The sequence below is a fragment of the Oncorhynchus tshawytscha genome, linkage group LG15, assembly GCF_018296145.1.
Source record: "Oncorhynchus tshawytscha isolate Ot180627B linkage group LG15, Otsh_v2.0, whole genome shotgun sequence".
Taxonomy (NCBI): Eukaryota; Metazoa; Chordata; class Actinopteri; order Salmoniformes; family Salmonidae; genus Oncorhynchus; species Oncorhynchus tshawytscha.
Window position 1 is genome coordinate 39579599 of NC_056443.1, and position 14031 is coordinate 39593629.

At 47.0% G+C, this 14031-nt stretch overlaps 1 protein-coding gene across 1 annotated transcript in view; it reads left to right on the forward strand.

Moving 5' to 3' along the window:
* tfr2 (transferrin receptor 2) overlaps window positions 1-14031 on the forward strand; it is an 87084-nt gene that overhangs the window by 15169 nt on the left and 57884 nt on the right. The window contains exons 6-9 of the mRNA XM_042298584.1: window positions 1548-1659; window positions 5744-5986; window positions 8020-8159; window positions 8256-8437. Of these exons, the coding sequence (XP_042154518.1) occupies window positions 1548-1659; window positions 5744-5986; window positions 8020-8159; window positions 8256-8437 (677 nt within the window). The remainder of the gene's footprint in view (window positions 1-1547; window positions 1660-5743; window positions 5987-8019; window positions 8160-8255; window positions 8438-14031) is intronic.

Genomic DNA, 14031 nt, shown 5'->3' on the forward strand with positions numbered 1-14031 from the left:
TGGAAGAAGAGTTTACAGTCTAACCAGACACCTAGGTATTTGTAGTTGTCCACATATTCTAGGTCAGAACCGTCCAGAGTAGTTGAATTGGTTGAAGAGCATGCACTTAGTTTTACTAGCAGTTGGAGGCCACGGAATGAGTGTTGTATGGATTTGAAACTCGTTTGAAGGTTTGTTAGCACAGTGTCCAAAGAAGGGCCAGCCTCAGAACATTAAACATGAAATAAAGGGACTTTGGAACAATGGTCTCTGTCAGCCACAATGGTCGTCATGACGATAGATGGAATATGAAAATGTATGTGTGTTGGCCCGTTATACTAAGTTCTAATCAATAGCCTACAATAATAATAATAATAATGTGTTTTGTCTATGTGTGTCTTTTATCATAATTTTTGCTTTTTAGAAAATAAATATTCAACTCAGATTGGTGTGGTACGAATTCATTGGTGAGACCCGGGTCCGTGCAGATTCACGGGCTATACGACATTCAGAACGAGATTGGTAGAGGCAACTGGTTAATTAGCGGCTATTGTAAAATCGATATTCTGATATTCTTTGAGTTAATTTGGGAAATAGAAACTCAATAAAAACTAGTTTTCCCATGGTGCCCCAGGTTAATGAGTTAATAATTGCTTGATTCAGTTAATCACGCAATTAGAAACTTTAATCATTCGATGAGCAACAGTCGTCACATTAACTAATACAATGTCACGACAGTGTTGTCTGAGTAGAGGTGGATCACAGAATCACCAGCAGCAAGAGCGACATCATTGATATTTACAGAGAAAAGAGTCGGCCCGAGAGTTGAACCCTGTGGCACCCCCATAGAGACTGCCAGAGGTCTGGACAACAGGCCCTCCGATTTGACACACTGAATTCTATCTGAGAAGTAGTTGGTGAACCAGATGAGGCAATCATTTGAGAAACCAAGGCTGTTGAGTCTGCCGATAAGAATGCAGTGATTGACAGAGTCGAAAGCCTTGGCCAGGTCGATGAAGACAACTGCACAGTAATGTGTTTTATCGATGGTGGTTATGATATCGTTTAGGACCTTGAGCGTGGCTGAGGTGCACCCATGACCAGCTCTGAAGCCAGATTACATAAGACGGTGGGATTCAAAATGGTCAATACAAATGATACAACCCCCCCCCAAAATCTATTTTAATTCCAGGCAACAAAATAGGAAAAATGCCAAGGGGGGTGAATACTTTCGCAAGCCACTGTAGTATATAATGTGTGTAGAGTATAATGTGTATGTAGTGTATAGAGTATAAGTACAGTGTGTGTAGTGTATAATGTGTGTATTGTATAGTAGAGCCTCCCGAGTAGTCGTCTAATGTGCTGCATCACGGTGCTAGAGACGTCACTACAGACCCGGGTTCGATTCCGGGCTGTATCACAACTGGCCATGATCGCACAATTGGCCCAGTGTCGTCCGGGTTAGGAGAGGGTTTGAATCGGGGGGTCTTTACAAGTAGGCCGTCATTGTAAATAAGAGTTTGTAATTAACTGACTTAAATACAAAAAAAGAGTGTGTGTGTGTGTAGGATCCAAAGGAACTCTCTATGGATGGTGGATTTACAGGGGGAGGTGTTGGAGGAGATTCCTCTGGAAGATCCAGACTCCTACTGTGCCTACAGCGCCACCGGCACCGCCACGGTAACACAGACACAGTGTTTAAATGTACTACATACAGTACCAGTCAAAAGTTTGGACACACCAGGGTTTTCTTTATTTTTACTATTTTCTACATTGTAGAGTAATAGTGAAGACATCAAAACTATAAAATAACACATATGGAATCATGTAGTAACCAAAAAAGTGTTAAACAAATCAAAATAGATTTTGTATTTGAGATTCTTCAAAGTAGCCACCCTTTGCCTTTTATTTTTTTTTATTTCACCTTTATTTAACCAGGTCGGCTAGTTGAGAACACCTTTATTTAACCAGGTCGGCTAGTTGAGAACAAGTTCTCATTTACAACTGCGACCTGGCCAAGATAAAGCAAAGCAGTGCGACACAAACAACACAGAGATACACATGGAGTAAACAATTAACAAGTCAATAACACAGCTGCCTTGATGACAGCTTTTCACACTCTTGGCATTCTCTCAACCAGCTTCATGAGGAATGCTTTTCAAACAGCCTTGAAGGAGTTCCCACATATGCTGAGCACTTGTTGGCTGCTTTTCCTTCACACTGCGGTCCAACTCATCCCAAACCATCTCAATTGGGTTGAGGTTGGGTGACTGTGGAGGCCAGGTCATCTGATGCAGAACTCCATCACTCTTCTTCTTGGTCAAATAGCCCTTACACAGCCTGGAGGTGTGTTGGGTCATTGTCATGTTGAAAACAAATGATAGTGTTGTGACAAGGTGTAACAGTATAACTTTAGACCGTCCCCTCGCCCATACCCGGGCGCGAATCAGGGAGCCTCTGCACACATCAACAACAGTCACCCACGAAGCATCGTTACCCATCGCTCCACAAAAGCCGCAGCCCTTGCAGAGCAAAGGGGAACTACTACTTCAAGGTCTCAGAGCAAGTGACGTCACCGATTGAAACGCTATTTAGCGCGCACCGCTAACTAAGCTAGCCGTTTCACATCCGTTACAAAGGCATGGGTGGTATGCAGAAGAAGGACCTATTTGGTAAAATACCATATTATGGAACAGCTCAAATAAGCAAAAAGAAACACATGAAGGTCAGTCAGAAAATGTTAAGACCTTTGAAAGTTTCTTCAAGTGCAGTCGCAAAAACCATCAAGAGGTGAAACTTGCTCTCGTGAGAACCGCCACAGGAAAGGAAGACCCAGAGTTACTTCTGCTGCAGAGGATAAGTTCATTAGAGTTACCAGCCTCAGAAATTGTAGCCCAAATAAATTCTTCACAGACTTCAAGTAACAGACACATCTCAATATCAACTGTTCAGAGGAGACTGCGTGAATCAGGCCTTCATGGTCGAATGAATTGCTGCAAGGAAACTACTACTAAAGGACACCAATAATAAGAAGACTTGTTTGGGCAGAAACACAAGCAATAGACATTAGACCAGTGGAAATCTGTCCTTTGGTCTGATCAGCTCATGCCTGTGAGATGCAGAGTAGGTTAACGGATGATCTCTGCATGTGTGGTTCCCACCGTGAAGCATGGAAGAGGAGGTGTGATGGTGTGGGGGTGCTTTGCTGGTGACACTGTCTGTGATTTATTTAGAATTCAAGGCCCACTTAACCAGCATGGCTTCCACAGCATTCTGCAGTGATACGCCATCCCATCTGGTTTGCACTTAGTGGGATTATCATTTGTTTTTCAACAGGACAGTGCTCAGCATATGTGGGAACTCCTTCAAGATGGTTGGGAAAGCATTCCAGGTGATGCTGGTTGAGAGAATGCCAAGAAGTGTACAAAGCTGTTATCAAGGCAAAGGATGGCTACTTTGAAGAATCTCAAATGTAAAATATATTTTGATGTGTTAACACTTCTTTTCTTCTATTACATGATTCCGTGTCTGTTATTTCATAGTTTATGTCTTCACTATTGTTCTACAATGTAGAAAATAGTAAAATAATGAAAAACCCTGGAATGAGTAGGTCTGTCCAAATGTATGACTGGTTCTGTATATCACCCTACAGCGCTATCGCTACAGTAACACAGTGCTTGTGTGTGTGAACATGTTTAACTCTACTGGAAGACCAGAAGTCCCTATAAGAGTAGTAAACAAACATACATTTGACCAACTGGTGACATTTTGCCAGTCACCATAAGGATGAATACTATTCTAGGGGTTAGGGTTAGGTTTATGGGTTAGGTTTCTGTGTTATGTTTATGGGTTTGGGGTTAGTTTTAGGGTTAAGTTTATGTTTAGGGTTTGGGGTTAGTTTTATGGGTTAGGTTTATGGGTTAGGGTTAGGGTTAAGTTTAGGGTTAGGTTTAGGGGTTAGGTTTATGTTTTAGGGTTAGGTTTAGGGTTAGGTTTAGGGGTTAGGTTTATGTTTTAGGGTTAGGTTTAGGTTTATGGTTAGGTTTATGGGTTAGGTTTATGGGTTAGGTTTATGTTTTAGGGTTAGGTTTAGGGTTAAGTTTAGGGTTAGGTTTAGGGGTTAGGGTTAGGTTTATGGTTAGGTTTAGGGGTTAAGTTTAGGGGTTAGGGTTAGGTTTATGGTTAGGTTTAGGGTTAGGTTTAGGGGTTAGGTTTAGGGGTTAGGTTTATGGTTAGGGGTTAGGTTTAGGGGTTAGGTTTATGGGTTAGTTTTAGGGTTAGGTTTAGGGTTAGGTTTAGGGTTAGGTTTATGGGTTAGTTTTAGGGTTAGGTTTAGGGTTAGGTTTAGGGGTTATGTTTAGGGGTTAGGTTTATGGGTTAGGTTTATGGTTTAGGGGTTAGGTTTAGGGTTATGTTTATGGTTTAGGGGTTAGGTTTAGGGGTTAGGTTTAGGGGTTAGGGTTAGGTTTATGGGTTAGGGTTATGGGTTAGGTTTATGGGTTAGGTTTAGGGGTTCGTTTTAGGGTTAGGTTTATGGTTAGTTTTAGGGTTAGGTTTATGGTTAGGTTTAGGGGTTAGGTTTAGGAGTTAGGTTTAGAGGTTAGTTTTAGGGTTAGGTTTATGGTTAGGTTTAGGGGTTAAGTTTAGGGGTTAGGTTTAGGGTTAGGTTTATGGTTTAGGGGTTAGGTCTAGGGGTTAGGTCTAGGGGTTAGGTTTAGGGGTTAGGTTTAGGGGTTAGGTTTATGGTTTACGGTTAGGTTTAGGGTAAGGTTTAGGGTTAGGTTTATGGTTAGGTTTAGGAGTTATGGTTAGGGTTAGGTTTTGGGGTTATGGTTTATGGTTAGGTTTAGGGGTTAGGTTTAGGAGTTAGGTTTATGGGTTAGGTTTATGGGTTAGGTTTATGGTTAGGTTTAGGGGTTAGGTTTAGGGGTTAGGTTTATGGGTTAGGTTTATGGGTTAGTTTTAGGGTTAGGTTTATGGTTAGGTTTAGGGGTTAGGTTTATGGGTTAGTTTTAGGGTTATGTTTAGGGGTTAGGTTTAGGGTTAGGTTTATGGGTTAGTTTTAGGGTTAGGTTTATGGTTAGGTTTAGGGGTTAGGTTTAGGAGTTAGGTTAGGGGTTAGGTTTAGGGGTTAGGTTTAGGGGTTAGGTTTAGGTTTATGGTTTAGGGGTTAGGTTTAGGGGTTAGGTTTATGGTTTACGGGTAGGTTTAGGGGTAAGGGTTAGGTTTATGGTTAGGTTTAGGGGTTATGGTTAGGGTTAGGTTTATGGTTTATGGTTAGGTTTATGGTTAGGTTTAGGGGTTAGGTTTAGGGGTTAGGTTTAGGAGTTAGGTTAGGGGTTAGGTTTAGGAGTTAGGTTTATGGTTTAGGGGTTAGGTTTAGGGGTTAGGTTTATGGTTTACGGGTAGGTTTAGGGGTAAGGGTTAGGTTTATGGTTAGGTTTAGGGGTTATGGTTAGGGTTAGGTTTTTGGGTTATGGTTTATGGTTTGGTTTAGGGGTTAGGTTTAGGGTTAGGTTTAGGGGTTAGGTTTATGGTTAGGGTTAGGGTTAGGTTTATAGTTAGGGTTAGGTTTAGGGGTTATAGTTAGGGCTGGTTTTGAGGTTATGGTTAGGTTTAGTTGTAAGGGAAAATAGTATTTTGAATGGGAATCAATTGTGTCCCTACAAGTTTAGTAAAACAAGACTGTGTTTTTATATTTGTGTGAATATGTGTATGTGTGGGGTAGTCTTTTGTACCTCTGACTTCATGTCTCTCTCTACAGGGGGGCATGGTGTATGTAAATTACGGCCGCCAGCAGGATTTTGACTGGCTACAGTCTGCGGGAGTGTCTGTGGTTGGTTGCGTGGTAGTGATGCGTGTGGGGGGCGGGGTTAGTTATGCTGAGAAGGTGCTATTGGCTCAGAAGGCTGGAGCAGGCGGAGCCTTGATCTACCCAGATCCTGCTGACATCCCTCAGGACCCTCGACGCCTGGGGCTGAACAGTTACACCGCTATATCAGAACACGTATGTTACACCTCTATATCAGAACACGTATGTTACACCTCTATATCAGAACACGTATGTTACACCTCTATATCAGAACACATATGTTACACCTCTATATCAGAACACGTATGTTACACCTCTATATCAGAACACGTATGTTACACCTCTATACCAGAACACGTATGTTACACCTCTATATCAGAACACATATGTTACACCTCTATATCAGAACACGTATGTTACACCTCTATATCAGAACACGTATGTTACACCTCTATATCAGAACAACTACAAATACCTAGGTGTCTGGTTAGACTGTAAACTCTCCTTCCAGACTCACATTAAGCATCTCCAATCCAAAATTAAATCTAGAATTGGCTTCCTATATTGCAACAAAGCATCTTTCACTCATGCTACCAAACATACCCTTGTAAAACAGACCATCCTACCGATCCTCGACTTCGGTAATGTCATCTAAAAAATTGCATCCAACACTCTACTCAACAAACTGGATGCAGTCTATCACAGTGCCATCCGTTTTGTCACCAAAGCCCCATATACTACCCGCCATTGCAACCTGTACGCTCTCGTTGGTTGGCCCTCTCTTCATACTCGTCACCAAACCCACTGGCTCCATGTCATCTACAAGACCCTGCTAGGTAAAGTCCCCCCTTATCTCAGCTCACTGGTCACCATAGCATCACCCACCTGTAGCACGCACTCCAGCAGGTATATCTCACTGGTCACCATAGCATCACCCACCTGTAGCACGCACTCCAGCAGGTATATCTCACTGGTCACCCCAAAGCCAATTCCTCCTTCGGTCGTCTTTCCTTTCAAATCTCTGCTGCCAATGACTGGAACGAACTGCAAAAATCTCTGAAGCTGGAAACCCATATCTCCCTCACTAGCTTCAAGCACCAGCTGTCAGAGCAGCTCATAGATCACTGCACCTGTACATAGCCCATCTGTAAACAGCCCATCTATCTACCTACCTCATCCCCATACTGTATTTATTTATTTATCTTGCTCCCTTGCACCCCAGTATCTCTACTTGCACATTCATCTTCTGCACATATTCCATTCCAGTGTTTTAATTGCTATATTGTAATTACTTCGCCACCATGGCCTATTTATTGCCTTAACTCCCTTATCTTACCTCATTTGCACTCACTGTATGTAGAATTTTTGTTTTCTCTGCACTACAGAGTGCCTGGGAGGCCGAGCAGTTGCCATACCAGACAGTGATGCAACCAGTCATCATGCTCTCGATGGTGTATTTGTAGACCTTTTTGGGAAATGTATTAACTCAAAAGGCTTAACAGGTAGCTTGGGAAATGTCCCAAAATTCTCAAACATGGCAAATGCTCCAAATCAAACACTGGCCCTTTAAGGCTATAACTAGAGTAAACTATCACTGGCCCTTTAAGGCAATAACTAAAGTAAACTTTACACAGGCCCTTTTAGGCTATAACTAAAGTAAACTTTACACTGGCCCTTTTAGGCTATAACTAAAGTCAACTTTACACTGGCCCTTTTAGGCAATAACTAAAGTAAACTTTACACTGGCCCTTTAAGGCAATCACTAAAGTAAACTTACACTGGCCCTTTAAGGCAATCACTAAAGTAAACTTACACTGGCCCTTTAAGGCAATCACTAAAGTAAACTTACACTGGCCCTTTAAGGCAATAACTAGAGTAAACTTACACTGGCCCTTTAAGGCAATCACTAAAGTAAACTTACACTGGCCCTTTAAGGCAATAACTAGAGTAAACTATCACTGGCCCTTTAAGGCAATAACTAGAGTAAACTATCACTGGCCCTTTAAGGCTATAACTAGAGTAAACTATCACTGGCCCTTTAAGGCTATAACTAGAGTAAACTATCACTGGCCCTTTAAGGCAATAACTAGAGTAAACTTCCGTACTGGGGAAGTTGGTATTTCACCCCAGGACAGAGTGAGCTTCAAACCTTAATCATATTGGGTTCTGTCCTGGCTGCTCCAACAATTGTGACAGAGCTTCACAGCTCTCTCCCATCCAATCAACAGGTCCATCTGGGATCAGGTGACCCCTTCACCCCTGGCTTCCCCTCCTTCAACCACACCCAGTTCCCGCCCACACAGTCCTCTGGCCTGCCTGTCATCCCTGCTCAGCCAATCAGTGCCAACGTAGCCTCCAAGCTACTCAGGTAAGCCCCGTCCTTCCCTCTGGTGTCCCAGGTGTGACTCCTTCTCTCCCTCCACCTCACCCCTTTCTCCCTCCACCTCACCCCTTCCTCACCCAGTCAGTTGACCGGTCCAGTGTGCCCGCGCGGTTGGCAAGGCCGGCTGCCATACGTCCGTTGTGTCCTGGGGCGGGGCTTCACCTCTGCAGACGGCAGGAGGATCAGGATGGGGGTCTATAACACCATGACTCCTGTTCTACTGAACAACATCTTCTCTTCTCTGGAGGGAAGGATAGAACCTGGTGAGAGGAAGGAGAGCGGGAGGAAGGGGAGGGAGTAGAGTGAGCTCCAAAACTATTGGTACAGTGTCAAATTGTACATTAATGTGGATGGTACCATGATTATGGATGGTCCCGAATGAATCACGATTAATAATGACATCACTTCCTGAAACAGGAGGTTAAACAAAATGTGTAACATAGTATCACAATATTATCATTCAATATATCCAAATATATGAACATACACTGGGAATGTGATCAATATTTACAGTAATATAAGTACAATTTACAGGTAGGATAAAAAACAAACACAATTTAGACATATAAAACGTTTTAGGTCAAACGCCTCGTTAAGGCCGAGAGGATCCCTGTGTTGACAATCACACTGCCCTTTCCCACCTGGACAAAAGGAACACCAATGTGAGAATGCTATTCATTAACTACAGCTCAGCGTTCAACACCATAGTGCCCTCAAAGCTCATCACTAAGCTAAGGACCCTGGGACTAAACACCTCCCTCTGCAACTGGATCCTGGACTTCCTGACGGACCGTCCCCAGGTGGTAAGGGTAGGTAACAACACATCCGCCACACTGATCCTCAACACAGGGGCCCCTCAGGGGTGCATGCTCAGTCCCCTCCTGTACTCCCTGTTCACTCATGACTGTGTGGCCAGGCACGACTCCAACACTATTTTTACGTTTGCCGACGAACAACCAGTTCAGCCAAGTCCACAATACATATTGGTGCTGGGTAGAGCATCAGAGGGACGTTCATTGAGGTAGATCTTGAGGGCCTCTAGGTCACCTTGATGGCGGATGTTAGTATATAGACTGGTGGCATCAAAAGTAAACAGAATTGTCACGTTCTGACCATAGTTCTTGTGTGTTTTCCTTGTTTTAGTGTTGGTCAGGACGTGAGCTGGGTGGGAATTCTATGTTGTGTGTCTAGTTTGTCTATTTCTATGTTTGGCCTGATATAGAGAATAGAATTTTCAGGTACGTGGTCCACAGATTTCACAAAAAGATCTGTAATATGCGTGGGGAGGGAGATCGCCCAGGGTTTCCCAAAATACTCTACAAAGGTAGAGATATTGTCTGTCAGAGATCCTACTCACAGTGGGCCTGCCTGGTATAGGTGGTGTCATGCTCTTGTTAATGTTTTGGGTAGAGCGTGTATATGCGACAGGTGTGGTTGGGCACTCAACCTTGATAAACTCATTATCGGTCTTTGTAATTTTCCCTTCATTCATAGGATCAGAGACTTGAATTGATTAGTAAGGGGCCTTTTGGGAGTCTTTTGTCAAATTCGTCATCACTAAGTTTCCTTTTCATAGTCTGCTGCATTTAGTTGCACCTCCTAAGTCATTAGGTTTTATAATGATACTCGTTCCATAACAGATTATTTCTCTGCTTTGGACATATTGTATTATATTATACCTTGTATTCTTTATTCTTAGCCAGGAGATGATGTACATCTTTCTCAACTAGGCGGGAATGTAACGGTCTGAGTGTAGTGGGTGAGGAGTCAGGCGCAGGAAGCAGAGAGTTCAGGGGAGTGCTATTTTAATGCACTGACACAAACGCTGAACATAAGCCAACCCTCACAAAAACACAGGGCGTACTGAACAAACAAATGCCCCAAACAGGGGGACTTAAACCGTCCAGGGAAAACCCACAAAATGGGAAAACACAAAACCCAATAGACGTGCACATAAGTACACCAAACAGACGATCACAATAATTAATCCCGCACAAGGAACCCTGCGGGCCGGCTGACTAATAAAGCCTACTACCTAACTCAAAACAGGTGCACACAATCAACACATAAGGAGGGGGAGGAAATAATCAGTAGCAGCTAGTAGGCCGGCGATGACGACCGCCGAGCGCCACCCGAACGGGAAGGGGAGTGTCCTTCGGTCGGAGTCGTGACAGTACCCCCCCCCTTGACGCGTGGCTCCCGCAGCGCGCTGACACCGGCCTCGAGGTCGACCCGGAGGACGAGGCGCAGGGCGATCCGGATGGAGGCGATGGAAATCCCTCAACATTGACGGATCCAAAATGTCCCTGGTGGGTACCCAGCACCTCTCCTCCGGACCGTACCCCTCCCAGTCCACGAGGTACTGCAGGCCCCTCACCCGGCGTCTCGAGTCCAGAATGGCCCGTATCGTATACGCTGGGGGCCCCTCGATGTCCAGAGGGGGAGGAGGGACCTCCAGCACCTCACCGTCCTGTAGGGGACCAGCTACCACCGGCCTGAGGAGAGACACATGAAACGAGGGGTTAATACGATAATAGGAAGGGAGTTGTAATCGATAACACACCTCGTTTATTCTCCTCAGGACTTTGAACGGCCCTACACACTGCGGCCCAAGCTTCCGGCAGGGCACGCGGAGGGGCAGGTTTCGGGTCGAGAGCCAGACCCTGTCCCCTGGTACAAACACGGGGGCCTCACTGCGGTGGCGGTCAGCACTCCTTTTCTGCCGTCCACTAGCCTGTTGAAGGGATTCCTGGACGGCCCTCCAGGTTTCTTTGGAGCGCTGCACCCATTCCTCCACCGCAGGAGCCTCGGTCTGGCTCGGATGCCACGGTGCCAAGACCGGCTGGTACCCCAACACACACTGAAAGGGGGACACATTAGTAGAGGAGTGGCGTAATGAGTTCTGGGCCATTTCAGCCCGGGGGATGTATCTCGCCCACTCCCCTGGTCGGTCCTGGCAGTACGACCGCAGAAACCTACCCACCTCCTGGTTTACTCTCTCCACCTGCCCATTACTTTCAGGGTGATAACCGGAGGTCAGGCTGACCGAGACCCCCAGACGCTCCATGAACGCCCTCCATACTCGGGACGTGAACTGGGGACCCCGATCAGAAACAATCACCAGAACCGTGGTGTTGCCCTGAGACAGGGTGTTGCCCTGAGACAGGGGAAGGTCGGTCAGGAAATCTACGGATAGATGTGACCATGGCCGTTGTGGAACGGGGAGGGGTTGTAACTTCCCTCTAGGAAGGTGCCTAGGAGCCTTACTCTGGGCGCATACCGAACAGGAGGAGACATAAACCTTAACGTCCCTAGCCAAGGTAGGCCACCAATACCTTCCCCGAAGGCTCCCTACTGTCCTCCTCACCCCAGGGTGACCCGAGGAGGGTAGGACGTGAGCCCACCGAATCAGTTGGTCCCGAACACCAAGCGGCACGTACCTCCGCCCCGCCGGACACTGAGGAGGCGCTGGTTCAGCCCGTAACGCCCGCTCGATGTCCGAGTCCACCTCCCATACCACCGGTGCCATCAGCTTTGAGGCCGGAAGGATGGGAGTAGGTTCGGTGGACCTATCCTCCGTGTCGTAAAAGCGGGACAGTGCGTCCGCCTTCACGTTCTGGGAGCCCGGTCTATATGATAAAGTGAACCGGAATCGAGTAAAAACATGGCCCACCTTGCCTGCCGTGGGTTCAGTCTCCTAGCTGCCCGAATATACTCCAGATTCTGGTGGTCGGTCCAGATGAGAAAGGGGTGCTTAGCCCCCTCAAGCCAGTGTCTCCACACCTTCAGAGCCCTGACCACCGCTAACAACTCCCGGTCCCCCACATCATAGTTACGCTCCGCTGGGCTGAGCTTACTGGAGAAGAAAGCACAGGGGCGGAGTTTTGGTGGCGTACCCGAGCGCTGTGATAGCACGGCACCCACCCCAGCCTCGGACCACCTCCACTATGAATGCTAGAGAGGGGTCCAGATGCGCCAACACGGGTGCATCCGTGAACAGCGCCTTCAACCTGTTGAAAGCTCTGTCCGCCTCCGCTGACCACTGCAACCGCACCGGGCCCCCTTTAGCAGTGAGGTAATTGGAGCCGCTACCTGGCCAAAACCCCAGATAAACCTCCGGTAGTAGTTGGCAAAACCCAAAAACCGCTGCACCTCTTTTACCGTGGTTGGAGTCGGCCAATTACGCACGGCCTTACTGCGGTCACCCTCCATCTCCACCCCTGAGGTGGAAATGCGATAACCCAGAAAGGAGACGGCTCGTTTGGAGAACACACACTTCTCAGCCTTGACGTATAGGTCATGCTCCAGCAGTCTACCAAGCACCTTGCGTACCAGAGACACATGCGCGGCGTGAGTGGCTGAGTAGATCAGAATGTCATCGATATAAACAACCACTCCCTGCCCGTGCAGGTCCCTGAGAATATCGTCTACAAAGGATTGAAAAATGGCTGGAGCATTTTTTAACCCATACGGCATGACGCAGTACTCATAGTGGCCCGATGTGGTACTAAATGCGGTTTTCCACTCGTCTCCCTTCCGAATACGCACCAGGCTATACGCGCTCCTGAGATCCAATTTTGTGAAAAACTGCGCTCCCTGAAAGGATTCCACTGCCGTAGCAATGAGAGGTAGTGGGTAGCTGAACCCCACTGTGATGGCATTTAGACCTCTATAATCAATACAAGGACGCAAACCTCCCTCCTTTTTCTTCACAAAAAAGAAACTCGAGGAGACGGGTGAAATGGAGGACCGAATGTACCCCTGTCCCAGAGACTCCGTGACATATGTCTCCATAGCCAACGTCTCCTCTTGGGACAATGGGTACACGTGACTCTTGGGAAGCGCAGCGTTTACCTGGAGATCTATCGTACAATCCCTTCCCGGTCGATGTGGTGGTAATTTAGTCGCCTTCTTTTTACTAAAAGCGATTGCCAAATCGGCATACTCGGGGGGGAATGCACACTGTGGGACCCTGGTCTGGACTTTCCACCGAGGTGGCACCGACGGAAACTCCCAGACACCTTCCAGAACACTCCTCTGACCACCCCTGGAGAACCCCTGTCTCCACAAAATTTTAGGATTGTGCCGGGCCAGCCAGGGAATCCCTAACACCACTGGAAACGCAGGCGAATCAATAATATAGAGACTGATACGCTCCCTATGATTCCCCTGCGTTACCATGTCCAGTGGGATTGTGGTCTCTGACCACCCCTGACCCTAATGGCCGGCTATCTAGGGAGTGCACGGGAAAGGGAGAATCTATCGGCACAAGCGGAACACCTAATTTAATAGCAAGTCCGCGATCCATAAAGTTCCCAGCTGCGCCTGAATCGACTAGCGCCCTATGCTGGGAAGAGGGGAAAAAGTTAAGGAAAAAAATCAAGACAAACATGTGACCAACAGGGGGTTCTGGGTGAGTTTGGTGGTGACTCACCTGGGGTGATCGAGAAATGTTCCGCCTGCCATCTCGACTCCCAGACGGACCCCCCCAGCACCGATCGGCCGTGTGTCCTCTCCGACCACAGTTGGTGCAGAGGGAGCCTCCTCCTCCGGTACCCCTCGGCAAAGCCCCTCCCAACTCCATCGGAACAGGAGTGGAGGTGCTGGGTGGTGGAACACACAGGACCCTCTCCGAACGCCCGCGGGCAGCCAGCAGATTGTCCAGTCGGATGGACATGTCAATTAGCTCCCTGCGGACGTCCTCCCGGAGACTACACCGGTAGTGGTCGATAAGGGCCCTGTCGTTCCACCCGGATCCTGCTGCCAAGGTACGGAACTCCAACGCGTAATCCTGGGCGCTCCTTTTCTCCTGCCGGAGATGGAATAGTCGTTCTCCTGCCGCTCGGCCATCTGGAGG